Source organism: Crocodylus siamensis, chromosome 6 (genome assembly GCF_052110815.1).
Source record: "Crocodylus siamensis isolate JL-2025a chromosome 6, ASM5211081v1, whole genome shotgun sequence".
NCBI lineage: Eukaryota > Metazoa > Chordata > Crocodylia > Crocodylidae > Crocodylus > Crocodylus siamensis.
In genome coordinates, this window is record NC_143400.1 from 2,114,576 (window position 1) to 2,139,901 (window position 25,326).

At 67.2% G+C, this 25,326-nt stretch overlaps 4 protein-coding genes across 8 annotated transcripts; 1 reads left to right on the forward strand and 3 right to left on the reverse strand.

The window, feature by feature from the left end:
• Positions 1-1,708: 1,708 nt before the first annotated feature.
• Positions 1,709-8,948, reverse strand: C6H19orf47 (chromosome 6 C19orf47 homolog). 2 transcript variants are annotated; one of them, XM_090051262.1, is made up of 10 exons: positions 8,894-8,948; positions 8,009-8,151; positions 7,347-7,434; positions 6,488-6,602; positions 6,021-6,102; positions 5,464-5,604; positions 5,035-5,181; positions 4,499-4,569; positions 3,759-4,163; positions 1,709-3,349 (listed from the first exon to the last, which is right to left on the reverse strand). In XM_090051262.1, exons 2-10 carry the CDS (start codon positions 8,025-8,027, stop codon positions 3,332-3,334), a joined length of 1,086 nt encoding a protein of 361 aa, XP_089907388.1. In that variant the 5' UTR covers positions 8,028-8,151; positions 8,894-8,948; the 3' UTR covers positions 1,709-3,331. The 2 variants fall into 2 exon arrangements, with proteins under 2 accessions (XP_089907388.1, XP_089907387.1); XM_090051261.1 differs by having other exon boundaries at positions 1,709-4,163.
• Positions 8,949-9,975: 1,027 nt separating this feature from the next.
• Positions 9,976-15,550, forward strand: PLD3 (phospholipase D family member 3). Its single transcript, XM_090051256.1, has 12 exons — positions 9,976-10,118; positions 11,360-11,425; positions 11,970-12,035; positions 12,206-12,357; positions 12,441-12,624; positions 12,742-12,862; positions 13,515-13,642; positions 13,750-13,950; positions 14,047-14,186; positions 14,436-14,601; positions 14,711-14,810; positions 14,918-15,550. Exons 2-12 carry the CDS (start codon positions 11,399-11,401, stop codon positions 15,103-15,105), a joined length of 1,473 nt encoding a protein of 490 aa, XP_089907382.1. The 5' UTR covers positions 9,976-10,118; positions 11,360-11,398; the 3' UTR covers positions 15,106-15,550.
• A 192-nt stretch (positions 15,551-15,742) lies between these two features.
• On the reverse strand, positions 15,743-17,766 carry HIPK4 (homeodomain interacting protein kinase 4). The gene is made up of 2 exons (XM_090051251.1): positions 16,180-17,766; positions 15,743-16,038 (listed from the first exon to the last, which is right to left on the reverse strand). Exons 1-2 carry the CDS (start codon positions 17,683-17,685, stop codon positions 15,916-15,918), a joined length of 1,629 nt encoding a protein of 542 aa, XP_089907377.1. The 5' UTR covers positions 17,686-17,766; the 3' UTR covers positions 15,743-15,915.
• A 118-nt stretch (positions 17,767-17,884) lies between these two features.
• Positions 17,885-24,803, reverse strand: PRX (periaxin). Of its 4 annotated transcripts, none has more exons than XM_090051233.1 (6): positions 24,629-24,803; positions 23,735-23,814; positions 23,475-23,549; positions 22,984-23,221; positions 22,713-22,900; positions 17,885-22,628 (listed from the first exon to the last, which is right to left on the reverse strand). In XM_090051233.1, the coding sequence occupies exons 4-6, from the start codon at positions 23,150-23,152 to the stop codon at positions 18,753-18,755; spliced, it is 4,233 nt and encodes a 1,410-aa protein (XP_089907359.1). In that variant the 5' UTR covers positions 23,153-23,221; positions 23,475-23,549; positions 23,735-23,814; positions 24,629-24,803; the 3' UTR covers positions 17,885-18,752. The 4 variants fall into 4 exon arrangements, with proteins under 4 accessions (XP_089907359.1, XP_089907361.1, XP_089907360.1 ...); XM_090051235.1 differs by having other exon boundaries at positions 23,735-23,848; XM_090051234.1 differs by lacking the exon at positions 24,629-24,803 and adding an exon at positions 24,231-24,285.
• Positions 24,804-25,326: the final 523 nt, after the last annotated feature.

Here is a 25,326-nt window from a genome sequence, read left to right on the forward strand (position 1 = left end):
CACGTCTATGCGTATACACACACGTATTATGTATGTACACACGTGTACTGTATTTCGGAGTGGATCAGTCGGGTTGTGAAGCCCAATTTTGGGGTCTTAAAAAATTTAAACGGGACTTAAAGACCCTACCACATTGCGTCAGGGAGGGGTTGGGCTCGGCTGGTGCAGCATGCCCCATGAGCCACTCTGTCCCCGCGCCCTGCACATGACACCGGTTTCACTGACAGTCGAGGGTCAAGTCTGGCCGAGCCCAGCCCTGCCCCTTGTGAGCAGCGCCAGGCTCAGCACCGCTCGCAGGGGACAGGGCTGGACCAGACAAGTGCCAAGCCCAGCCCCAACTTACAGGCTGTGTCTATGGCAAACCTTACCTTGCAAATCAGAAAGCCAGAGGGCGACCTACGCACCATAAAATATGGTATATATACACACACGTATATACACAAATATATCTATACCTATTGATATCTCTGTCTCTGATATATCTATATCGACACACACACACACACACTATATCGATCTCTATACCGATAGATAAATAGATACGTATATTTGCATATAGGCATGATCTGTGCGCATAGAAACACTCGCTCAATGACAGCTATTTGATGGGCCAATGACTCAGGCACATCACAAAAAAACTAGGAGCCTCCTTACCCAAGGGAAGCCCCTGGGGACACCAGCTGATTCCTTGGGGAACCTGAAAAGGAATCGGGCAGACAGCAAGGTATTGGGGCCGTCTACAAAGCACACCAGATGCACGGCTGCGACAATGGTTCTGAGGAAGAGCCGCCAGCTCCAGTCCCCGGTGCCTTGTGAGATCAAGGATGTCCACTAGGGATCCTCACCCCTAGCAGTGAGTCCCATCACTTGTCAGGGTGGGACACGAGGACAGATGATGGGCTGTGTGGAGCATGAGCATGTGCAGCTGGCACCTGTCTTTGAGCAGGAAGCAGTGGCTTCCTGGCACCCCAAGTCCCCGATACCCCTGACTCTATTCCACCCCTTTCCTTCTGGCTGCTGGGAAGGGAACCCAGGCATCCTGGTGCCCGAATGCAAAGGTGGAAGTGGAGACTCCTTGCCCCATGGGTTACTCCCAACACACAGGCAGGACAGCGCATCATGCCTGTGCATCATGGCCCCTAAGCCATGGACTGGCAGGCCTGGGCCAGACATTGCAGCCATGGAGAAGCACGCAGGCCGCGCTGGCCCCCTCTGCTCTCTCCACCCGCAGCGAGCAGCTGGTAGTGCTGAGAAGGCCTGAATAGCAGGGGGAGCCTCAGGGCCGAGGACAGGTAGGGCCAGAGCCAGAAGACAAGTGGGATTAAAAACAAAACCTGGGGCTTTCCTCTGCCGGAGCATGCACCAGCTGGCAGCCATGTCCCGGCCATGGACTCAGAGCAGCCAGGAACCTGCAACCCTTCAAGGGAAGGCAAAAGCTCAACTCTGCAGGACCTGGCCTCCTGTGCAGGGGGTTAAATGCCTAATCCATAGCAGGGCAGGAGAGGCAGCTTTGTCTAGAAGTTAGAGCAGGAGTCTGACGTTCCAGACAGGGTCTAGGTTTGCTGCTCCCCAAGTCTCAGTGGGCCCAAGATGGGTCCAACACCCACTTGGGGAAAGCCCTTCTAAGCTTGCAGCCTCCCTGCACCACCTACACCTCTGGAGCTCCCCGGCGCGTCCTGGGCAGCGAGACACGGGAGCCAGGAGGGGCGAGAGGGAACGGTCATTTCCACGCTTTATTGCAAAGAGCACGTGGTGTTAACAAACATGGGAGGTGCCATGAGAACATCACACGACCCCCTTCTCCCCCGCACCACAACGGGCGGCAGCCTCCAGCCCGCGCAGATTTCCTTTGGGTAGGAAAGGGTTGTTTAACAGTCTAAAAAACCCAGCAAGACGGGCCCCTCCCTCCAAAAGCAGTAAGAAAACTCACAAAAAATAGAAAACGGACTTGGCTTTCAGGGAAAAAAAAAAGACTTCCCGTGCCAGGTGCAGCACTAAACAGCCTGCAGAAACAAGCCAGGAGGTTTGTTCCAGAAGGCTTCCCTGCCTTTCCCTGTTCTGTTTTAACAGGATTAAAGCCCCAAACCAGTACTCAGATGTGGTGTTGTATGAGGAAACTGAGCAAAACCAATACACCTTGCCCTAGGAGCCGCCATAGAAAGAGAGGTCAGCAAATGCAAACAGAAGGAACAAGCCCACAGCAGAAAAAGAACCGGTCTGGATCGCTCCTCGCAGTTTGGCTGAGGAAGAGGCTTCAGGGGTTTGACTTAATAAATGGAGACGATAAGAATGGGTGCAAACACTGCTGTGGTGGACGGCTGGCCCAGCTGCAGTAACCCCTGGGGACACTACACTCCCAGCGCTGGCTTTAGGACAGGGCTGGACCCCGCACTGAGCTAAAGGGAGAAGCACCTGCTGCCACTGCCAGAGCTGTTGTGCTGGCCACGTTCTCTCTGGCACTGAGGGTGGCACGGTTTGGACCCATGCAGCTGCTCTCCCAGCTGTTCCCCGTTCTGCCCTTGCCACGGAAGAAGGTCTCTTAATGAAGTGACTGCACTCGCTGCTCTGTGCCCATTGCAGGCGGCATCCCCTTCCCCTCTGCCCTGGGGCTGGTGCTAGCAGGGAGTCATCGGAGCCGGGGCACCGAACACTGAACGGGCAGGGCAGGCCCAGCTCTGCCGGCTCCCGCCACTGTGCCACGGTGTTCCAGGCACCATGTGCTTGGCACCTGTAATAGTTGCAGTGAGAGTGGTGCAGCTGCCTCCTGGGGCCAGGGGAGCAGGAAAGGGCAAAGCCAGGAGCTGAGACTGCACCCACAGGTGTGCAGCTGAACCTCCCTCCTGGCTCTTTTGGTGTTGGTGCTACTAAGAACTAGCTCCCCCGGTCTCAGGGGCTGACACCTTTCCCCAGAGAACAGACAGGCGCTGAACCCCCATTTGGCTGAGATCTGGCCACGGGGGAGGTCGGAAAACAATGTGCTCAAAACAAAGAGAAAGCTACTGCTGTGCAAACGACTCAGGAGAACTGAACCAGGCCCCACTGCCATCAGCAAGCAAAACAGTGCTCAAACGGACGCAGAAGCGTCCAGGATCCACATCCTTCTGGCCTGCTCTAGGCAGTGTGGAGCTGTGCACAGAAGGGGGAGGATCCATGCCGCCTCCTGGCAGCTGTTTGCACCCAGCGGCAGCAGTTACCAGGAGCTGGGCTACCCATGCGCGGGGACTAGAAATGCTAGTGCTAACCGGCCCGAGGTTACCCTCACACTCGAGAACACCGGCACCGCGTCCCCGCTCTGTAATGGCTCCTTACGGAGTCCTCGCGGCGCAACGTCCTAGAGACAAGAAACAACCTGCAGAGGAGAAGAGAAGAGGGAAGAGGAGAAGAAATAGAAGGCAGCTTTCAGTGACCCTGAGTGCAGGAGAAAGGTGCCAGAAGGGCAGCCAGGGACAGCACCAGCTTGGTGGATGCGGAGCCCAGGCCACCACGCCACCTCTGCTCCTCCTCTGCCCCGCACTGCAGGGAGCCAGGGGACCACCGGCACAGCAGTTCGTTCCTGCGCCACGCGAGAATCCCCTTGTTTCGGGCTCGCGAGGAGGCTCTTGGGAGGAGTGGTGATGGTGCCCGCAACAGACGGAGCAGTGCAGAACCGGCCTCTGTGGCCCGGCAGCTCAGTCGGCCTTCCTGCCCAGTCTCTTAAAGACGCTCACGGTGCCTGCGCTGTCCATCTGAGCACTGTGCAGCTCGCTGGTGCTGCTTACCTTGGTACTGCCCACAGTCCTCTTTATAGTGACCCGGAACGCCGGCTTGGGCCTGCTCCGGGTGCTGGTGATGCTGCTGTCCTGGGCTGCGGCCGGTAGGGCCGTCCCGAGTCTCTGGGCCATGCCGCCTTTGGAGCCCACCTCGGGCTTCCTCTCCTTGGCTGCCATGGTGCCAGTGCTCTTGCCTCCCAGGCGCCGGATGGTGGTCACAGCCGGTTTGGGCTTTGAGCTGGTGGCCTTGGCCTTGACGGTGATGCCCGGCTTGGTGCTCTCCTTGCGGAGGGGCTTGGCGCGCTTCTTGAGGACACCAGCGTATTGCAGCACAGAGCAGTCATCGTCACTCTCGCCCACCTTGTCCTTGTCCGTCTCCAGCGTGTCCCCCAGCCGGCTGAACACCCCAGTGGGCTGTGGGACAGCAATGGGCTGGCATCAGGGGATGGCCGAGGGGCAGGTCCCTCCCCGCGGTGGACATGGGAGCTTGCCTCACTTCCACAGTGTAGGAGCAGTCATGCTGGGATTGACCACAGAGCAGCTGACACACTCTCAGCTCACCCCGTGTTTAAACCCCTGATAACCCAACTGTGCCTGTGCCCCTACTAGACAACCTGACACCCTGCCCCTTCCCTGCTGTGCCTCAGTTTCCCCTGTAATGTGAGGGTAATGAAGGGCCTGAGGTAGGAGAGCATGCCCCCCTGCTTGCTCTTGGCTGTGTCTGATGTCACTGCCAAGCCCACCCTCACCTTGCTTCCTGTAGTGGTGTCTGCCTTCATCTCAGCCCCCAGCCGGTCAAACACGGACGTTCGCTGGAGCCCTAGCAGCAATGAAAGCCAGACCTGGAGACATCGCACTTTCTTGAACCACGGAACGGGGGGAGGGGGTCTCAAAAGTAACATGGGGCAACTCCCCAGATGTAGGCAACGTTTGGAACCCATGGGGCACCATCAAGGGTACATCTCATGCCACATGGAGGAGGGCTGGAGAGGGCTGCCCTCAGCCTGGCCCAGCCTGGTATAGAAATCTTGAGATGATGGCTAAACCCTCCTGCATGAAAGAGAAACCTGCCTTCACTGCAGCGCTCAAAGCAACCCGCTGCTTTCAAAGAACCAAGCAATTCAGACAGAACTGGGGCCTACTCTAAAACACCGCACTGGTATCACTGGAGGTGAATCACAGGGTAGAAAGGACCAAGCTAGACAGGTCCACCAGCTGAGCAGCTCTGGGGGGGATAGTCTTCTGGCCCATTCCCGTATGGTTGCTCTGGCTCTGCGCCTGGTACCTTTGGCTGCCTGCTGCTCCAAGATCTTCTTTGTCCGCGGTGTGGTGCCCTTGGGCATGCTGATGACGTATTTCCCCTCCATCTCAGCTGTGACACAGCGCCTCTTCACCGGGACAGCTGGGCTCTCGGCTGCGGCTTCACATGAGACTGGGAGCCCAAAGAAAGAGAGAAGTGAGCTGCAGCTCCCTCCAGCTTCCCGCTGGCACTGCCCCATGCTCTGAAAGCTAGCACTGACAGGCTTTCAGCTACCCCAGGAAAGCACTGATTTGGGGGGTGATGCCTTCAGAAAGGCTTTACCACCCAAAGCCCCACTAGTTGCTCTCTGCAAGCCTGGGGAGGAGCATAGCAGCAGTACTACAAGCCAGCTCCTAATGAAGAGAAGCATATGCACCGCGTGTGCCCGAGCTCCCCGCCGCGCCCTCCCCACACCTGCTTTGGCATTGTTCTTCACTGCCAGCTTGTTGGACACAGTCACAGAGATCTTCGATGTGCCAGCAGTGTCAGGACGTCGCACAGGGGTCAAAGGTGGCGAATCCCTGCTTAAGCTGTTTGCAATCATTCTAGTGGCGGCTGAAAGGGAAGGGAGAGCAGCAAGTGAGAGGAGCAGGGCTCACTGCAGGCACATCACAACAGGGCTGCTGCCAAGCTGGAGGTGGAGGGGGGGTCCTGGCACTGGGTAGTGCCATCACTGCCTGGACCCTGTATGGGACCGTGAGGTTAAAGGCGAGCCTAGCCGCAGAAGGGCCCCAGATAGCTCCCTACCACTGTGCAGCAGAGCAGCCTGGGGGAAATGTCTCCCTGCCAACCTGGCTCAGCCTGGGCAGCACAGTCACCCACGGGGCCGAAGAGCAAAGTCCCTGGGTCCCCAGCTCCATTCTGTAAGCTAGATCCAGCCCCTGGCTCCTGGCACAGCGGACGTGGGACCTCAGTCAGGACGGGGAAAGAAGAGCCTGTGACGGGGTGCTAATGCTACGACCTGCCCTTACCGCTGCTGGCACTCCGGCGCAACTCCGACTGCATGCTGGGCGGGGTGGAGCATAGAGTCTCCGTCGCGGCCTTGCACATCTCCTGGGGGAACAGCAGTCATTTGTCTCTGAGCCGAGTGCGGGGCTCCAGACAGTGCCTGCGCGAGCCTGACTCTGGCCAACAGTGAACAGGCACAGTACTGGGGCTGCACCCATCCAGTGGACTCAGCCCAGGGCTACCCAATTGCCTGCCTTTCACTGCGCAGCTGGGCCAGAGGCACCGAGGCAGGTGGTTCTGGAAAGGCACCAATGGCCTAACAGAAGCCCCTTGCCCGTGAGTTACTACCCCCCTCCCGCACTGCCCGTTCCCCCCCTCACCTCTCTCCAGAGCGGCAGTGACCAAGGACAGAGTGGGCACTGTCCACATAAAGTGACAGCAACTCAGGACCAACACCCCACCCCCGGACCACACAGGTAACGCAACTCACCTGCCGGTAAACCACCTTGGCGTGCTTGAGGATGGCAATGACATCCCCCACGACAGTGATGCCCAGCTCGTTCATGATCTCCTTGTTCAGGTCCAGCAGCATGTTCTTCTGGATCCTGCCGGGAGAAGCAACAGTGCAGCCCGGTCACTCACCAGGTGTGAGTCCCACACAGCTGACACTGCCTGGCACTAGACAACCTCGGGGGAGCTGTGCCTCTCCAAGGCTGCAGGACATGGGCAGCTGCTAAACCAGGTGGCAGCAGCACTGCAGAACAAGGGAAGGGAAGGGAAGGACCTTGGAGCCAATTAATGACCAATGCCACTGGGAGAATGCACCCTTCTCTGAAAGATACTGAGGGATCTGCTGGGGTGAAAAGCCCTGGGCTCAGTTTTGCCTGGCAGAAAATTGTGTGTCCCCAAGGGGCTGATAGGGGAGCCCTGCTGGAATCGGGGAAACAGATCTACCCCCTCCCAGCAGAAGGAGCTCGGGGCATGCCCTGCTACCCCTACAGATTAGAATGGCTCAGAGCCAGGAGAGGCTCCAAGCTGGTCCCCGGCCACCAGAGAGGAACCGCCTCCCAGCTCACGTGATCGTTAGTACTGAACATACACATGGCTCCAGGGACCCGAAACACGACATTTCCCCAGTACCTCCTCTACCATGCGGGAGTGGGGGAGATTCATGAAAGAGCCTGCGACCCAGACGGGACTTGTACGTTAGCATCTTCTTCACTGACATGAATCAGGCGGGGGAGGGGGGAACAGGGCCTCGTGTTTAACTTGGCAGTTCTATGAGGATCTGAACTCTCGCCTCCCACTGGCGACGAAGACCTGCTGCCTCAGCCTCACCACCGCCTCACCTGTTGTCCACAAACGTCACCGCATAGTTGACGGCTGGGCCCGGAGGGATCCCCGCTTCCTTGAAAAACTGAATCCACTCTGAGGTAGCTGGAAGGGGTGAGAGACAAAGCGGTGAGCGGATGGATTGAAGAGCAGCTGCTGGGAGATGCCGAGGGGCTGGGACTGGGCACCTGGTTGGCACATCCCATCCCCATCCCCCCTACCTCCTGAACGCACTAAATCCACGGTAGCATTGAGTGTCATGATGCAACGGGTGGAAACAAGGCATCGCTTCCCACATGCTGCAACCCGCCCTGCCCCTTGCAGAGGCCCCCGAGCAAGGCAGGATGGCCAGGCTGCCCTGGCTGGGGAGAGCGGGATGGGTCCAGATGGAGTCGCCGCTCTATTTCAGGCTATCCTGGCCCTCGCCTCCTCACATCCCTTGGCCCCTTTCCTGCGGCCGGAGCGGAGCTTGCTGGCCCCGCATTCCAGGCGTGCGCAGCTGTCGCTGCACATCCAGCCAGCTCACTCCGGCACTGGGGACGCACCGCAAATAACCCCCGACAGCACCCGCCCCCTGGAGCTCCTTCCTCCACCCCCCCCCACGGCTGCCGCTTCACCGCCATCTCAACTTACCCCAGCCCCCCCGCCCCAAGCCAACCGGCACCTGAACGGCACTCACCCATGGTGACCGACGCCATCGCGGACAGCCCCAAGCGCCCGCGGCAAGGCCCGGCAACCACCTCCAAGAAAAGCCAGCGGCGAAGCGATGTGCCGCGAAGGCCGCCAGGCGTCAGGAGTGACGCGGTCGGTGGGATGCCAATGCTGGGGGTCACGCAACGAGAACAGCTCGTTAATGATGCTCGGCCCATGACAGAAAGTGACACGGGCTAGAGGCAGAGTCTCGCCTCGGGCTGTGGCTTAAGTGATGAGAGCAGCTGAGGGGCGGGCACAGCCCCCGGGGGGACTCATCGCCAGGGAGACGCTTACGGGCATTTCGGGGACAAGGTGCCGGTGGCTGTGATTCGCCTGCGGCTTTTGGCCCCGGCTCCCTACCCAGGCCCCCCGGGCCATGCTCGCGGGCACCTGCTGGGCAAGGGGGAGGCTCCAGATCAGCACACGGGGACAAGCAGGGCCCCCCCCCCCAAGCCCTGCGGGCACCTTCAGGTCCCCCCCACAATGCATCTCCCTGCAGCCCCCCGGCCAGCTCCGCGCACCCCCACCAGCCTCCTACACAGCCCCCCACATTCAGCCCTCATCCCCCCACAGCTCCCTCAATTGTCTCCAGCGCAACCCCCACCCCATGGTCCCAAAGCCCCTCCCCCACCCCTGCCCCTCCCTATGGCCCCCACAATCCGCAGAGCCCCCCTGTCTCAGCCCCTCCCCAAAACCTCCCTTTCCCTGCACCACTCCCTCCCCATGGCCCCCCCCAGCCCAAAACCTTTCTCCCTGCACCACCCCCTCCCCATGGCCCCCCTACACCCCAGGGCCCCCCCTCGCCATGACACCCCGGTCCCAGCCCCCAAAACCTCCCTCTCCCCATACCAGCCCCTCCCCCCGTGCTCACCCGCCATCCCCGCGCCCCCGAGCCAAGCCGGGCCGGCCAACCGGAAATGCCGGCCAGCAAGAGCAGGAAGTGGCGACATCGCCCGCCGCGCGTCGGGCCGCCTCTAGGCTGCCGGAACCATAGAGAGCTTGGGCGGACTCTTCCCCCCCCTCCTCCAGTGGGGGGTCTGCTGCAGGCCACTGCGCATGCGCGTGGCCGGCAGCGCCCCCTCCTGGGCATCGCTGAGCGGTGCAGCCCGGACGCCTGGGGGGCGGTGTAGTGGTTAGAGCAGGGGCAGTGGGTGCTAGTGGTTACAGTGGGGGGGGTTCCATGTCAGATGGGGGGAGCAGGGTCTAGTGGTTAGAGCCACGCATTCTCTGGCCCCCCAGGCAGCTCCCGGGGGCAGCTCTGTGCCGAGCCCCGGTGCTGCTGGCTCAGAGGGTCTCGGCGGGACCCCCGTCCTGCTGGCAGAGCCCCGGGGAGGGCAGGGCGCGCGGCCGGTCCGGGCGCCGCGTTTCCGGCATCGCCGCAATCCCCGCTGCCTGCGCGTCCCCACGGCCACGGGGCACGCGAGAGCCGTGTGCGGGGCCCCACGCGGGCTGGGTCCTGGGGGGCTGCCCGGGATCGAGCCCCAGCCACAGGGGCCGTCCGTGTCGGCCTCCAGCCCGCGGCCAGGGCGCCGTCTCCCCCGCGTGGGGTGAAAGCGGGGAGCTCGCGGGGTGAGCGGAGAGTTCAGCCGGATCCACCGGGGGCTGGGCCCGTGCTGGGGGAAAGGGCATCGCGGGGTGCGGGGCACGGCCTTGGGGGCACCGCGTTCTGGCCCCTCGACGGCCGCTCGGACCCCGTCGCTCTCCCGCCCAGCGCCGCTCTCTGGCTCCCGGGGACTGGGCAGGACGGCGCCGATTCGGGGCAGCTCTGATACCCGTGCACAAGGGGCCAGGGTGGGACGCCGAGCAGGGGACCCCGGTGCCCACAGGGGGACTGGTACCCGGGATGGGGACCGAACTGGGGACCTGCCCCCCCTCCAGCAGGGAACGCCCCGGTGCCCGACAGCCGGCAGCCCTGTGCAGAGCCGACCCCGGCGCAAAGCGAGGCGTGAGCCCCAGGCTCGCAGGCAGGGGAGGCATGAGGCAGTAGCTCCACCTCGGGGCGGGCGAGGGCTGGAGTCTCCTCCCCGCCGCTCCCCGCCGTTGTTGTGCTGGATCTGCCTCTGGCCTGGGTGGACAGACCCAGCCGGACCCCGCGGGTAGGTGCCGGGGGGCCGCAGGCCCATCCAGCTGCCGCCAGCTGTGCGGGGCAGGGAGCAGGCGCCAGCTGCCGGCGGCTTTGCAGAGGCCGAGCCGAGCTGGGGCAACGGGGCCCTTGCCCTGCACCCCTGGGGCACCGCTGGGCAGGGACAGCACCATGCCAGGCTCTGTCCTGCCCGCAGGACCCCCAGGATTGGCCCCATGCCCTGCGTCCTCTGCGGGGCACCGACACGGGCGGGAGGGCTCCATTGTCCCGGCAAATCGGAGTGAAACTGGTCGCGTCCCTGGGGAAGGGATGGGGAGCTCGGGCCGGGGTAACCGGGGCTGGCTCGGGGCCCAGGACGCCGAGCACCAGTTTCTCTGCAGGCTGCACGCGTGCCCCCTGCTTCCCCTGGGACCAAGGGGCGTATAAGAAAAGGACGGCGTCCATGCCCGGTTGTGCCCCGCACCAGGGCCGAGGCTCCAGCCCACCGGGCCCACAATCCTGCTGAACGACTGCACTTGCTGAGCCGGTTGTGCCAAGGAACCGGCTCTGCAGGATCGCGGCGCGCAGGGCGGGAGACACGGGGGCAGGGAGGGCGCAGCCCGGGCAGGGCCAGGACCCACAGGCCAGAGCCCTGCAGACTGCAGCCACTGGATGAGGCAGGGGGTCAGCTTGGCACAGGGGGCCCTGAGTGCCTGATCCCTTCCCCTGGTCCCCTGCGTCCCCCAGGCCCCATGCCAGGCGCCCCGTGCCCAGCTGTTCCGCGCCCCGCCGGGCACCAAGGGAGCAGAGAGGGGGTGAGACCCCCCGGCGGTGCCAGCCCCGTGGCGGGGGCGCACTGGCAGTGCTGCCACATCACCGGCCTGCATGTGCAGGAGTCTCGTGCCCTGGAAAAGCAGAAGAGCCCGGATCCCATTTTGCAAGCTCACCATAAATACCGTTGCCTCAGCACGGGGTCCACCCACTATTTAGTATCTCCACGGTTTGGGGGGTTAGACCCAGAGCCCGTGACCCACGGCCAGGGGCAGAGGAGGAAACCGCCATGTCCCCAGAGCTCCCCCAGGGCTGGGCCTGCCCTGCAGCTGCTCCGTGCCTCAGTTTCCCCTGGCTACTGCGTGTGGACAAAGTGCACTGGGCACCTCCTTGCAGCCCCGGGATGGTCTCCCCACTGGTCTCCAGGCCCCTGGCGCTGGCGGGACTGGGCACCCATCAGCCGTGAGAGACCCATGGCTTTTCTCCTCCTCTGGGTCCTTCCAGGTTGGCTGCGAGATCCCTGGCCCAGGACCCGCCAGCACCATGAAGCACTACGTGACCTACAAGCAGGTATGGCCCAAGGGAGCTGAGCCCCGCAGCTCTCCCGCTGGCCCCAATCCTGGCATCAGGCCCCGATTGTGGCTTTGGGGGTCTCCACAAGAGCCCTGCCCCTGCGGGGGGGGGGGTGGAATTTTCCTACCCTCATGGCAGGGCTTGTACTTTTGCTCAAGGGTGCAAAATGCTGAACCTGAAGATGCATCGCCTGGGGCTTGGACACAGGCCATGTCACCCCCAGCCCGGGCCAGGGGAAGGGGTTCAACCCCACTGCTGGGGAGGCGGTGTCCAGGCACCTCACTAGCTTGGGAGGTTGTTAGCTAAGGGGGGTTGTTAGCCATTAGCTGATAGCTATTAACTATTAGCCATTAACCATTAGCTGTTAGCCGTTAGCCGGCGGGCAGAAGCCGGTAGCTGCCTTCTCCATGCCTAGGCTGCTTTACAAGGCAGGCCTCCAGGGTCCTCATGGGGTGCAGGGCACAGCCCTGAGCTCAGTCACCCCTGCCCAGAGCCGGCGATGCTGGTGGCCTGGGCACCCACAGGTCTGGTTACCCCCCAGCTGAACCCGCTGGACCAGCCAGAGGAGCAGCTGCCGCTGGAGCGGGGGACCCTGCCTGCCCACAAGGTATGTCACCCGGGGGGACTCGATGCCCAACCAACAGGTGCCTGGAGATGCCCAGGGAAGAGGCCAGCAGACGCCCACCTGAGCTGGGGCCCGGAGAGCCCCCATGCGCCCGGGATCGGGTCCAGGTGCCTGGGGCTGTCGCTGAGCCGGCTGTGTCCCCTTCCCCGCAGCGTGCCCGCTGGGCCCTGCTAGCCACCGTGCTGGCCGCCGGGCTCCTGGCCGCCCTGTTCATCTACCTTCTGGTCTTCCTGGCCGGCTCCACCCCATCGCGGCAAGGCAGAGCCCCGCAGGCCCCCGGCGACACGTGCACCGACCCTTGCCGGTGAGCAGTGGACAATTCTTGGACCCCCGGCCCGTGCCCACCGCGGGCACCACCGGAGATGCTGACAGGGCTGTCCCTGCCAGGATCACGCTGGTCGAGAGCATCCCTGAGGGGCTAACATACAGCAGTGCCGTGGCCCCCCACCCCTCCACCTTCCAGACCTGGCTGGAGCTGATCGGGGGTGCGCGGAGCAGCCTAGACATCGCCTCCTTCTACTGGACGCTGACCAACGCCGACACGCACACGCGGGAGCCCTCGGCCCAGCAGGTGAGCAGGGGACGGGACCCCCACCCCAGCCTGGAGCTCGGACATGCCACGGCCCCCGGGAGGGGTGGTGCGGGCCTCAAGACCAGCTTTGGTGGCTGACAGAGGCTTCTGGCACAGGGTGAGCAGATCCTGACCGAGCTGACGCAGCTGCCCCAGCGCGGGGTGGCCGTGCGGGTGGCCGTCAGCACCCCCAAAGCCAAGCAGCCCTTGGATGACCTGGAGGCGCTGGAGCGAAGCGGTGAGGACCCGCAGCCCCGCGTGTGCCTGAGTGTGTGCATGAATGTATGTGTGTGCGCGTGCGCATCTGTGCCTGCGTCTGCGTGCACGTGTAAGCATCTGTGCATGTGCATGCATGCGAGTGCGCCTATGTGTGTGCATGTCTGTGCGTGTGCGTAGCTGAGTGTATGTGTACACGTGTGGGCACAGCTGTGCATGTGTGTCCATGTGTGCGTACCTCTGTGAGTACATGTCCGCGTGCACACCTGTGCGTGCATGTACCTGGACACGTGCATGTCAGTGTGTGTGTGGGGGGGGGTGCACAGCTGTGCATGTGTCTGTATGTGTACATGTATGCACACAGCTGTGCATACATGTACGTGTGGCACATTTGTGCATGCATGTACATGTGCGTGCACATTTGTGTGTTCATGTACATGTGCACATCTGTCCATGCACGTGTGTCCACATCTGTTCATGCATGGGTATGTGCACATCTTTGCGTGTACATGCATGGACACATCTGTGCATGCATGTACATGTCTCCGCATTTGTGTACGTGTGTGTGCATGCCTGTGCGTGTGTGTGTACATGGGCACATCTTGGTGTGCGTGTCCATGTGTGGGCACGTGTGTGCATGCATATGCGCCTCTGTGCTGTCTGTCTCCGCCCAGGTGCCGCGGTGCGCAAGGTGGACCTGCCTCGGCTCACCAAGGGCGTGCTGCACACCAAGTTCTGGGTGGTCGACGGCACCCACATCTACCTGGGCAGCGCCAACATGGACTGGCGGTCTCTCACCCAGGTACCCAGGACGGGGTGGGGTCACTCAGGGCACGACTTGGAGCCAGTGTGGGGCGGGGGGGGGGGGCATCCCGCTGCCCCTGACAGGTGCCCATGCCCCCCCACCAGGTGAAGGAGCTGGGTGCAGCTGTCTACAACTGCAGCTGCTTGGCCCGGGACCTGGGCAAGGTGTTCGAGGCCTACTGGGCCTTGGGGGTGCCCAACGCCACCATCCCGGAGCTGTGGCCCGACAGCTACTCCACCGCCTACAATGCCGAGACGCCGCTGCAGCTGCAGCTCAACGGCACACCAGCTAGCGTCTACCTGTCCGTGAGTGGGGGGCCTGGGAGAGCCTGAAGGGAGGGGGTCAATGCCCCCCCAGCCCCAGCCTTGACCCCCCTCCCCTGTTCTGTGCCCCCACCCCAGAGCTCGCCTCCGGCTCTGTGCGCCCGTGGCCGGACCGAGGACCTGCAGGCGCTGCTCACCGTCATCGACACGGCCACGGACTTCGTGCACATTGCCGTGATGAGCTACCTGCCCACCACGGAGTTCTCCCGGCCCAAGAGGTGATGCTGGGAGCTGCTGGGCGGAGGACCGTCCTGCACGGGCCCCCGGACTCCTGGGTTCCCTGGCTTGGCCTGCACTGCCCCAGGGGCTCGCTCCAGCTATGGCACTTCTGCATGGCTGTTGGGGAGTGGGCACCACGGGCAGGGGCAGGTCTCCCCCGTGCCATCGGAGCCCGGTGGGATGCCAGAGAAGAGCCAGACCCCCCCGAAAGCACCCAAATGCCCTGACCCCGTCACCCCCCGCCCTAGGTTTTGGCCGACCATCGACAACCACCTGCGCCGCGCCACCTACGAGCGCGGCGTCAGCATCCGGCTCCTGGTCAGCTGCTGGCCGCACTCGAAGCCGCCCATGTTCCCCTTCCTCAGGTCCCTGATGGCCCTGCAGGACAACAAGACGCGGTACAGCGTGGAGGTGGTGAGTCCCTGGCTGGGCGGTGTTTGGGGGGGTCCCTGCACCCCGGGTGTGGAGGGCAGCTCCAGCGGGGCACGCAGCCCCTCATGCCGTGCTCTCCCACCCGCCTCAGCGTATCTTTAAGGTCCCGGTGAACGAGACGCAGGCCCACATCCCGTACTCCCGCGTGAACCACAACAAGTACATGGTGACCGAGAAGGTGGCCTATATCGGTGAGCACGGGTGGGCACGCTGCAGCCACACACGCCGGCCGTGACCCATGCTGGACCCCTCGGGGGTCCCGGCGCCAGGCCAGGGGTGACAGCGGGTCCCCTCGTAGGCACGTCCAACTGGTCGGGTGACTACTTCGTGCAGACGGCCGGCTCGGCGCTGGTGCTGGACGAGATGGGGGCAGGGGCCACAGTGCGGGCGCAGCTGCAGGACATCTTCCAGCGCGACTGGGACTCGCCCTACAGCACCGACCTGGGCAGCGTCGCCCACTGGGAGAGCCTGTGCCAGCTCCACTAGGCACCAGCCCCGGGGGGGTGCCCCCCCAGCCCCTCATCCACCTGTGCTCTGTGCTGGAGGAAGGGGTTGGGGGGTGCAGAGCTGGCAGCCTGACCCCGGGCTTCCTCCCAGCTCCAGGAGGAGAGTGGGGGCTGCGGGGTGAGAGTGGGTCCTTGGGGAGGTGAGTGGGGTCCGGAGGGGGTAGAGCAAGGGGGCTGGCAGCCCGGACGCCTGGGTTTGCTGGGAGGTGAGTGGGGGTGAGAACCAGGGGTTGGGAGCCCTGGGGAAGGCAGGATGGGGCAGGACCCCCACCGGGCTGGTCTCAGCTCTGCCCCGCCTGCAGGGGCCCAGCTCTGGGCACCGCCGCACCCCCGCCGCATGCCAGACCGGGGTTGCAGGGGTGGCGCGGGAGCGCGGCCATGCTGAGCCAGCCACCGTGGTTCATTAAAGCTCATTAAGCGCCCGGCATCTGCGTCCTTTCTGTCTCCAGCCCCCCGGGCGGGTGAGACCTGCCTGGCGCTGCCCATCCGACTTCAACCTAGAGCCGGGCAGAGGCCCCGACGCCCCGCGAGCTCCCCGGGCGCTGCGGCGTTGCCACCCGCGCCGCCCACCTGCCCTGCCCCGGGCTCCTGCACAGACCGAGGCGAGTCGTCCGGGCTGCACAAGCTGTTTATTGCCACAGCCTGGCGCTGCCGCGAGTGCCCGAGCGCTGGCGTGGGGCCCGGCTGGCCAGCGGCTGGGCCGGGAGGGCCGTGCCCGCCCAGAGCCAAGGGGCCGGGCGCTGCTCCGTGGCCGGAGGCTGCAAGGGGGGCAGCTTGGCACGGCCGGGCTTCACTGGTGGCTGGCGACGTGGTGCCGGTAGGGGAACGTGCCTGGAGAGCCCTGCTCGGGCAGGCAGGCCTCGGGGCCCAGCCAGGCGCTGGAGCTGGGCAGCGGTGGCTCGGCCACGGCTCTCTGCAGGCGAGAAGGGGGCGTTGAGACGGAGGTGCCGCGTGCCCTAGTTGCCCCCCGGTTGCCCCCAAGCCGGGCAGCCCCAGCGGTCCCTCCCGAGCCCCACAGAGGGGAACCAGCCTGGCGCCGGCCCCGCCGTGGTACCTGAGCGCCAGGAGAGCCCGGCTCCCGCTTCGGGAGGCTCTGGTCATCCGTGGCGGCCAGCTCCGGGGGCACGGCGCTGCCGCGGCTCCGCTCGTCCGCCGGGGAGCGCCGGCCCTCGAAGGCTGGGTCTGAGCGGGTGTGCCGAGCCGGCCGGCGCGGCTTGGTGCCGCCGTGCCGCAGCCCGTACTGGGCCTGGATGGGCTCCATTGCCGGGGGCTCGGGGCGCGCCCGCGGGTTGGGGCAGGCAGCTCGGCACCCCCCGGCGCAGCCCAGGGCCTCGAGGGTACCCGGCCGGGCCCCGTCGCCCAGGAGCCCCGGGGGGCCCTCCGTGCCCGGCTCGGCCAGGCTGAGGTCGTCCAACTGGGTGATGGCTCCCTGCATGCCGGCGCCGTGCTCGTCGCCCACCAGCGCCAGGCGGAGGCCGCGCAGGGCCAGCTGGCAGTAGCGGGTGCGCCCGTAGCCCAGCGCCAGCTCCTGGGCGGAGATGAAGGGGTGGCGCAGCGCGGCAGCGGGCGCGATGCGCTCGTGCGAGTCCCAGGTCAGCATGCGCTGCACCAGCTCCACCATGCAGCGCTGGTCAAGCGCCGCGGCCGCCGCCTCGGCCGCCCCCTCCGCCGCCGGCCCCCGGGGCGCCGGCACCGCCTCCAGCTGCTCCAGCGAGCGCAGCACGTACTTGCGCCGCTCCACCGCCTTCACCCCGGCCTCCGCCGGCACCTTGAGCTGCCACTGGCTGCCGCCCTCGGGCTGCGGCGCCCGCTTGAAGAAGAGCGGCGCCTTGCTGGCGGCGCCCAGCAGCCCGCCCTTGGGCAGCCCCTGGGTCTCGCAGATGTAGCGCACCTGGTCGTACTCGCTGCCGCCCGGGTACAGCGGCCAGCCCAGGTGCAGCTCGGCCACCACGCAGCCCAGCGACCACACGTCCACCTTCTCGCAGAAGGGCAGGCCCAGCAGCACCTCGGGCGCCCGGTAGAAGCGGGACTGGATGTAGGGCTCCCGCACGTAGCGCACCTCGGGGAAGAAGCTGGCCGAGCCGAAGTCGATGACCTTGACCCGGAAGGGGCGGCGCGCCTGGTCCACCAGCATGATGTTCTCGGGCTTGAGGTCGGCGTGGATGACCGCCAGCTCCTTGAGCTTGGCCAGCGCCTGCAGCACCTGGGCCGTCACGGTGCGGATGTGGCGCACGGGCAGGGGCGCGAAGCCGTTCTCCTTCTGGAAGTCGAAGAGGTTCTTCTCCAGCAGCTCGAACACCAGGTAGCACTTCCCGCCCGCCTGGAAGCCCTCGTGGAAGCGCACCACGTGGGCCGCCTCGGGGTCCAGCCGCGCCAGCGCCCGCAGCAGCTTCAGCTCGTTGCGCACGATGCGGCGCCGGTAGGCGTCGTCCGCCAGCACCTTGAGCGCCACCGGCTCGCCCGTGCTGAGCTTGTGGCCCTTGGCCACCTCGCCAAAGGTGCCCTTGCCCAGGATCTCCACCACCTCGTAGCGCTCGGCGCCCGACGCCAGCGTCACCATGCTGCACGCCCGCCGCGGCCGCCCGCCCCGGCGCCAGGCCCGCCCGCTGGGCCGCGGGGCGCCGGGTTCCGGTGTCGCCGGGCGCCGGGTTCTGTCGTGGAGCTGCGCCGGGGACGCCACATCTGGAGCAGCCGGGGGGGGGGGGGGGCCGGCCCGCTTGGCAGAACCCCCCACCCCCAACTCGCTCACCCTCTGGATCTGCCACAGGATGGGGACCCCCGGCGCGCGCCCCGCAGGGCTCGAACGGCTCGGCCTCTGCCCCAGGTTGGAGGGGGGCGACGGGCGCTTCTGATCCGCTCCCGGCCCCGTCGCGCCACCCGCGCCCGGGCTGGTCCTTGACCCGCCCGCCGGTGCCCCAGGGGCTTTAGGAGCCCGGACCCCTGCCCCGTCCCTATGCAAAGCGCTGGCACGCATGCCTCAAGCGGGCACAGAAACCACCCCCCGGGAAAGGGGAGGGCTGCGGCTCCAGGGCCGGTCTAGGCCATACGGGTGCTCGGCCAGGGGGTCCAGGTGATTGGGGCCCCCCCAGCACCCTCGGCCTGGGGCTCCCCCCATATGCCCAGCCCTGTCCCCCAAAATCTGGCCGCGCGAGCAGATAAATGACAGGGCTCAGGCCTAGGGAAGCAGCCGCTGGTCCTTTAATGCCCGGCTGGGCTGGGGTCTCGGGCGCCCGCTGCAGGCGCAGGGCAGCGGCGAGCCAGGCAGAAGCAGCCCCAACCCCCCCACCCCCTCCCTCGCAAGCCGGACCCCGGGCACCTGGCTGCCATGCCCGCCTCTGCCACTGCATCCCCTGCAGCCTTGGCCATCTCCCCCCACCCCCTCCCAGGCCCTGCGTCTTCCCCAAGCGCTCGGGTTAGGCTCCGGCGTCGCGGTTAGTGGCAGTGGGGGGAGGAAAAGGGGGAGCAGTATTTGGCGCCGCTCAGCTCCCACCCACACATTGGGGGCTTTGTCCACGAGAAGCCAAACTTCACCCCCAAAAGGGGCGGGGGGGGTCGTGGCCAGGAGCTCATGGCGTTGTTAGCACAGGGGGTCCACGGGCTCCGGGCTGGGGTCTCTCCGTGTCGCCCTCAGACAGCCGCGGCGACATGTCCCTCCTCCGCCGCCGGTGCCGAGAAGCCCAGCTTGGGCAGCCGGACCTGGAGCCCCTCCGGTGCGCCCGGCTCTCCCTCCTCCTGCCGCGGCGCCGCGCTGATCTCCAGCACCCCCCGGGCCTTGGGGCTCAGCGCCAGCTTGGGCAGCTTGAAGCGGGCGCCCTTCTCCGCCTCGGCGCCCGGCTCGGCACGGGCGCCGTCCCCGTCCTTCTTGCGCAAGCCGGACAAGGCCAGCGCCAGCTTGGAGCCGGCGCGGGCGCCGCCGGGAGCCCCCTCCGCCGCCTCGGCCTGCACCAGCTCCAGGCTCATCTCGGCATCGGGCTCCCCGGGGCGGCGCGGGCCCGCCAGCTCCACGCGGGGCAGCTTGACCCGGGCCAGGCGCGCGCCGTCGGGGAGGCCCGGCCCCTCGGCCTTGGAGAAGCCCAGCTTGGGCAGCCGCAGCCGGGCGCCCTTGTCCGCGTCGCCCTCCAGCCCGTTCACCTCGGCCGCAGCCTTGGCCTTGGCGAGCGACAGCCCGAAGCCGGGTGTCAGCTTTCGCCGCAGCCCCGTGGCCCGGCCGTCCCCGGCGTCGCCCTCCCCTTCCAGCAGCCCCGAGGCCGCCTCGGCCTCCTTGGCCTTGCCCAGCACGAACGTGCCCTTCCTGCCCTTGACCTTGGCCTCCTCGCCCACCTCCTTGGTCAGGGCCAGCCCAAACTTGGGCAGCTTCACTCTCGCCCTCCTGCCCGCCTCCCCGTCTGCGGCGTCCCCCTGCGCCGCAGCGCCCGGGGCCGACAGCTCCAGCTCAGGCACCTGGAACCGGGCGCCCTTGGCCTCCGTCTCCCCTCCACGGCCCCGACCTCCCACGTCCTCTCCCCGCGCCGCCACGGTGAACCCCACGTCCGGGAAAGCGACCTGCGGCGCCCGGCCCCGGAGCTCGGCGCCGCACAGGGGCTGCGTGTCCGCGCTGGCTCCGGCGCCGCCGAACGACGGCATCCTCAGCTTGAAGCCGGCACCACCGTCCTGCCCCTCGCCCGTGGGGCCCAGCACCTCCAGGCTGCCGCAGAGCCGGGGCGGCTTCAGCTCCAGCTCCAGCCGCGAGGCCTCGGGCTCCCCCCGGACATCGCCGCCGGAGCCCCCAAATTTGGGCAGCCTGATCTTGGGGCCGCTCGCTTCCAGCTGCGGTGGCTCCGGCGCCCTGCCCTTGGGGCCGGAGAGCGGGGGCAGCCCAACTGCTGGCAGCTTGAAGGCGCCCGCGGCCTCCTCCGCCTGCCCCTTGCCCTCGGTGCCCGCGTCCCGCCCGGCCCCGAGACGCGGCAGCTCCACCTGGGGCAGCTGGATCCGGGCGCCCCCCTGCTCCGCGGCAGGCTCCGGCGCCGGCGCGGCGAGGCCGAGCGCCAGGTCCAACGCAGGCGCCGCAACGCCAAGGGACGGCACCTTGGGGAGCTGCAGCTCGGCCCCGCACAGCCGCAGTGCCGGCTCCAACGCCTCCGCCTCCCCGCCTCGGGCGCCCGACGCTGGCCTCCGCCCCGCACCGGGGCTCCCCGTGCGCACCGCCTCCTTAGGCCCGAGCTGGGGCAGCTCCACCTGGGGCAGCTGGACGTCCAGCTCGGGGCCGCGCGAGCGGATGTCGCCCTTGGAGCTCCGGAGCTGGACGTCGGCGCCTGGCTTGGCCTTGCCCGCGGACGCGATGAGCTTCGGCATCTTCAGGAAGGAGCTGCCGCTCCCAGCCTCCCCCTTGAGGAGCCCCCCCTCCGGCTCTGGGGTGGGGGCCGCGGCACCCTCGGTGTCCCGCTTGCCGGCAAACGACGGCATCTTGAATTTGGGCATCTTCACCTTGGCCTCCCGGCCCGGCTCCTCCGGCTCTGGCTCCGGCTCCCCGTCCCTGCCCTTGCCCCCGAACTTGGGCAGAGAAATCTTGGGCATCTTCAGCTTCCCGTCGGGTGCCTCAAGGCTGGCGTCGGGCGCGGCCCCCCCGGGCCCCGGCAGCCCGACGGCTACGTCCGCACAGGGCGCCGCAATCTCGACCCCCGGCAGCTTGGCCCCTGGCTTCCCCTCCGGCTCCGGGCTCCCTCCCTCGCCCTCGGTCCCCAGCTTCGCCTTGGAGAAGGACAGCCCCAATTTTGGCATTTTCAGCTTGGCCCCCTTGGTGCCCGGCTCCGGCTCTGGCTCCGGCTCCGGCTCCTTCCTGCCACGGGGGAATTTGGGCAGGGAGAACTTGGGAGACTTGGGCTTGGCCTCGGGCACCCCAGGCTCAATGTCCAAGCTGGGCAGCTTGGGCGCCACAATCTCCACCGCCGGCAGCTTCACAGCTGGGAGCTGGATGCTGGCGTCAGGGCCCTCGACCTCTGCCGTCTCCCTCCCCAGGGCCAGGTCCACCTTGGGCACTCGCAGCGGCAGGCCTGGCGGCTCCGGCACCACCATTTCCCGGAACTCGGCGCCGGCGACATGGGGCAGGTCAATCTCCAGGGAAGGCACCTTCACCGAGGGGAAGCTCAGCCGGGCCGGAGCCGCCTCCACCGCCCGCTCCGGCGCCTTCGCCAAGCGCAGCACCACCTCCACCCTGGGCTCCGGCACCGCGACGCCCAGCTCAGGCGCCGCGGGCAGCTCCACATCGACCGGCTGCAGCCCCGGCACCGAGAGGTCCAGCTTGGGCATACCAATCTTCCCGGCCAGCAGCTCCAGCGCCCCAGGCTCGGGCTCGGGCTCGGGCTCGGGCTCTACCTTCCCCGCCAGCTCCAGCTTGGGCAGCGAGACCTGCGGCAGCTTGAACTTGACCTCGGGGCCCTCGGGGCCTGGCGCCTCCCGCTTGGCCGTGGGCAGGCGCATGTCAGGCGGGGGTGGCAGCTCCACGTCTGCTGCTCCGGGCACCGTGATGTCAATGGCTGGCACCTTGAGGGCGGGGAGCCGGGCTTTGCCCTCCACGGCGCCGGGCTCTGCCTCGGCCTTCGGCTCCCGCAGCGAGAGCCCGAAGCTTGGCAGCTTGATCTTGGGGCCCTTGGCCTTGACCTTGGGGCTCTCCCGCTCCACCGCCCCCTCCGGCGCCCTGCCGCCCAGCTTGGGCACCTGCACCGTGACGTCCGGGAGCTCCAGCTTGGCCGGCTCCGGGGCCGGCTCCGCCTTGCCCTTGGGCAAGGGCAGCTCCACATCCACCGGCCGCACGCCGACGGCGAGGGAGGGCAGCGCTAGCCCTGCCTTGGGCGGCCCCGCGGGCTCCAGCGCCTTGCCACCGGGCAGGGCCAGCTCCACCTTGGGCGCCTGGAGCCCCGGCGCCCGCCCCTGGCCCTCAGGCGCCTCCGCCTCGGCAGCGAGGCCGAGATGGGGCAGCTGGACCCGGAAGGCGCCGGCGGCGGGCGGGGGCACCTCGGCCTTGGGCAGCTTCAGGGCCACGTCCACGCTGGGCAGCGCCACGTCCACGGCCGGCAGCGCGAGGCCGGCTCTGCGCTCCGGCACCGGCTCCGGCGCCTCAGCCTTGGGCAGCGCCAGCTCCAGCTGCGGCACCTTCAGCTGCTTCTCAGCACCCTCCAGCTCGGGCAGGGCCACGGCAAGGCCAGGGGCGCTGGGCAGGTCCAGCTCCACCTGGGGGGCCTTGAACTTGGGGGGCTCCTTGCGCTCCGCCTCCGCCTTGACCCCGGCGGCTTTGGTCCTCGCCGGCTCCGGCACCTTCGCGCCCGCTGCCTCCTTCACCTTCAGCCGCGGGAACTTCAGCTTTCGGCGCGCCGGCTCCGCCGTGGCCGCGGGCTCCTCCGCCACCCCCTTGGCCTTCCTCAGCCGCGAGAACTTGGGCAGGGAGAACTCCACGTCGACGGGGGCCACGTCCACGGCCACCACGGCCGCCACCGCCTTCCTGCTGGCAGGCGCCAGGCTCTTCACGCTCTGCCGAGAGAGGAGAGGACGTGAGCGCCGGCGCCGTTGCGTGAGCAGCACCCCCCCCCCCCCCCGACTCTCGCGGCCACATACCAGCTTGGCCACCTTGGCCTTGGGGCCCTTGAGCTCGAGGCCGCCGGGGCCGGAGCCGACGTGGGCGCTGGGCACGGTGCGCTTGAGGCAGAAGGAGACCTGGTAGGGCTCAGCGCACTGCAGGATGCGCAGCGCGTCCTCGTAGCGCACGTTCTCGAAGGACACGCGGGCGCTCAGCAGTTGGTCGCCTGCACGGGGGACATGCGGGTCCATAACAGCTCCGGGCTCGCCCCCTCCGCCCTGCCCCACCGGTGCCGGAGCAGGCACCCACCTTCGCGGAGGTTCAGGGCCTTGGCGGCCGGGGACCCCTCCAGCAGCTGGGCCACGAAGAGCCCCTGCTTGCCGCCCCCCGACAGGCCGATGCCACGCACGCCGGCCTCGGGCTCTGTCTCCAGGATGACTTCCACCAGCTCAGGCGCCGCAGCAAGCGCGGGCTCCATGGCGGGCACGGCCTGGGCTCGGCGCTGCAGGACTCGCACCAGCTCTGCGTGCAGCTTCGCTCTCTGCACCTGGGCGGGGGGGGGGAGAACAAGGATGTTCACCGTGCCTCAGTTTCCCCTTTCCCCCTCCAGCCTCTCGGGGTGGGAAAGGCCTCAGGTGGGACGCGGGACTCAGGGGAAGAGAGACCCGGTCGTTGGGGGAGGGCCCTGATCCAGGCTGTGCTGTGGCTCCCCCCCGGGGGGGTTGGGCCCACCGAGTGGCAGCTCAGAGGAAGAGACCACGACCCCCCACGCCTCTGCAAGGGCCAGTCCCGGTGCTTACGTCTCTCCAGGCACTGTCGGGCTCCTCCGGGGACAGAGGCGGCGCAGACGGGCCCCGATCCTTCACTGCAGCACCCTGCAGGAGGGAGGCGGGGGGGGTCAGGGGCATGTCGGGGCACACGGGCACAGGCAGGTGGCACACACTTGCAGACACCCGCAGCAGGCATGCACACGCGTGCCCGCAGCACACCTCCTGCTCCCCAAGACAGGGCAATGGGGCCCCTGGCCCCTGCTCCCCCCCCGCTCAGCTGGGAGACTCACCCGCGAACGGCTTCCTGCAGCACGGACATGGCCTGAGTCCGGGCCCGGGCTGGGGCTTTCCGGCAATTCTCTCTTGGCGCCTGGAGCAAGCAGGGAAGGAGGGAGACGGAGCGGCTGCTGAGACGGTGTCCGGGGGGGCGGGGTCCAGGGCAGGCAATGCGAGGAGAGGCAAACGTGGATGGGGCTGGGGGGTCGGGAGCGAGGGGCACCAGCCAAGCTGGTCACATCAGGGACCCAGCCTGGAGCCCCTGGGGGATGAGCAGCCCCCGCCCCGTCCCCCCTGGGACGCTGCAGCTGGGGGGGGTCCGCCTTCTCTGGAACAGCCGTGGCCCAAAATAGCACCCGGCGCCTTCCTGCCCATCCAGGAGGGAAACAACTCCTCCCGGCGCGCCCGGGGCAGGGAGCCAATGCGGAGCAGGGAGGGAGCCAAGGCTGCATGGGACAGCGGTGGCAGAGCCTGGTCCAGCTTCCCCGCCCCCCCATCCCCATCCCTCACCTGCCGGACACCTCCACCCTCCTGGAGCGGGAGAGATCCCAGGCGTCCGGGCTCTGGGCTGGCAGCTCAGGGACTGGGCCCTGTCCCCTGCCCCGGGTCTCCGCCCTGCCCGTCCCCCAGAACAACACAACCCCCCCCCGGCATTTCGTTCCCACGCGGCATAAAGGTCACGGGCGCCCCCAGCATCGCTGCCATTCCAGTGGCTCCAGGCCCCGAACAATGGCCCTGCTCAGCCCCGACCCCCACGCTGGAGGGGACGTGGGGGGGGGTTGATGCCAGAGCCCCCTGCCCCCCCAGCCCTGCCAGTGCCCCTCACTCCTGACCTGCAGCCCCTCACTCCTGACCCCCAGCCCCCTCCCTGCCCCACCCCAGCCCTGCCAGTGCCCCTCACTCCCAACCTGCTGGACTGAAGCAGCGTCTGTCCTGGCCCGGGAGGAGCGGGCAGGGGGCTCCTGCCCAGGGGAAACTGAGGTACGGGCAGGGCGAGAGGCACTGCGGCAGAGCCCGGGCGGCCGACAAGCGTGCCCCGTCTCCGCTCCCGCCGTGCTGACCTCGGCTCCTAGCTGGGCTGCGCCTCCCCCGGCCCAAGGCTCCGACCCACCCGGGACTTAAAAGGGGCTGGGCCAGGCGGGGGGAGGGGGGTGCTGGACTTCCAGCCAGCAAAGCCGGGCCGGGGGGGGGGGGGGGGGGTCCTGGTGCCTGGGCAATGCCAGGCCGTGATCCACAGACGTCTGTACAGCACCGAGCGCAGCCAGGCCAGGGGCTGAGTCTTACCCCGGGGGGCAGCCGGGGCCTTCCCGAAGCAGCCGCCCATGGTGCCCGCGGCCTTGCGCACGCCCGGCACCAGCGCCAGCCCCGCGGCCCCGGGCAGACCCGCGCGGCGCCCGCGTCAGCACTTCCCCGGGCCCTGCACAAAGGCCCAAATCCCCTGTCCAGGGCGGCTGCGTCAGCCTGGCTCCAGGCTGGGACGAACAGGGCCCCCGGCTCGTGGCTGGGCTCAGTGCTGGGAAAGGTAGGTCCCTGCTCCAACCGCTAGACCCCATGCCCCCCCAGAGCTGGTGCCCAGAAACAACCCAGGGGTCCGGGTCAGCGCCCT

Bases quoted from the DNA above. Each gene is read 5' to 3' on its own strand.
- C6H19orf47 (XM_090051261.1), bottom strand. The intron at 6,103-6,487 runs GTGAGTTGCGTT...CTGTTCCCCCAG, and splicing joins CCAAGGTGGTTTACCGGCAG to GAGATGTGCAAGGCCGCGAC. The intron at 4,164-4,498 runs GTGAGGGTGGGC...GCTGTCCCACAG, and splicing joins ACACCACTACAGGAAGCAAG to CCCACTGGGGTGTTCAGCCG.
- PLD3 (XM_090051256.1), top strand. From the start codon at position 11,399: ATGAAGCACTACGTGACCTACAAGCAG. The intron at 14,187-14,435 runs GTGATGCTGGGA...CCCCCGCCCTAG, and splicing joins GAGTTCTCCCGGCCCAAGAG to GTTTTGGCCGACCATCGACA. The intron at 14,602-14,710 runs GTGAGTCCCTGG...CACCCGCCTCAG, and splicing joins CGCGGTACAGCGTGGAGGTG to CGTATCTTTAAGGTCCCGGT.
- HIPK4 (XM_090051251.1), bottom strand. From the start codon at position 17,685: ATGGTGACGCTGGCGTCGGGCGCCGAGCGCTACGAGGTGGTGGAGATC. The intron at 16,039-16,179 runs GTACCACGGCGG...TCTCGCCTGCAG, and splicing joins CGGGCTCTCCTGGCGCTCAG to AGAGCCGTGGCCGAGCCACC.
- PRX (XM_090051232.1), bottom strand. From the start codon at position 24,172: ATGCAGCCTTGGCTCCCTCCCTGCTCCGCATTGGCTCCCTGCCCCGGG. The intron at 23,222-23,474 runs GTAAGCACCGGG...CCCCCCGCCCAG, and splicing joins CCGACAGTGCCTGGAGAGAC to GTGCAGAGAGCGAAGCTGCA. The intron at 22,901-22,983 runs GTGGGTGCCTGC...TCCCCCGTGCAG, and splicing joins GGCCCTGAACCTCCGCGAAG to GCGACCAACTGCTGAGCGCC.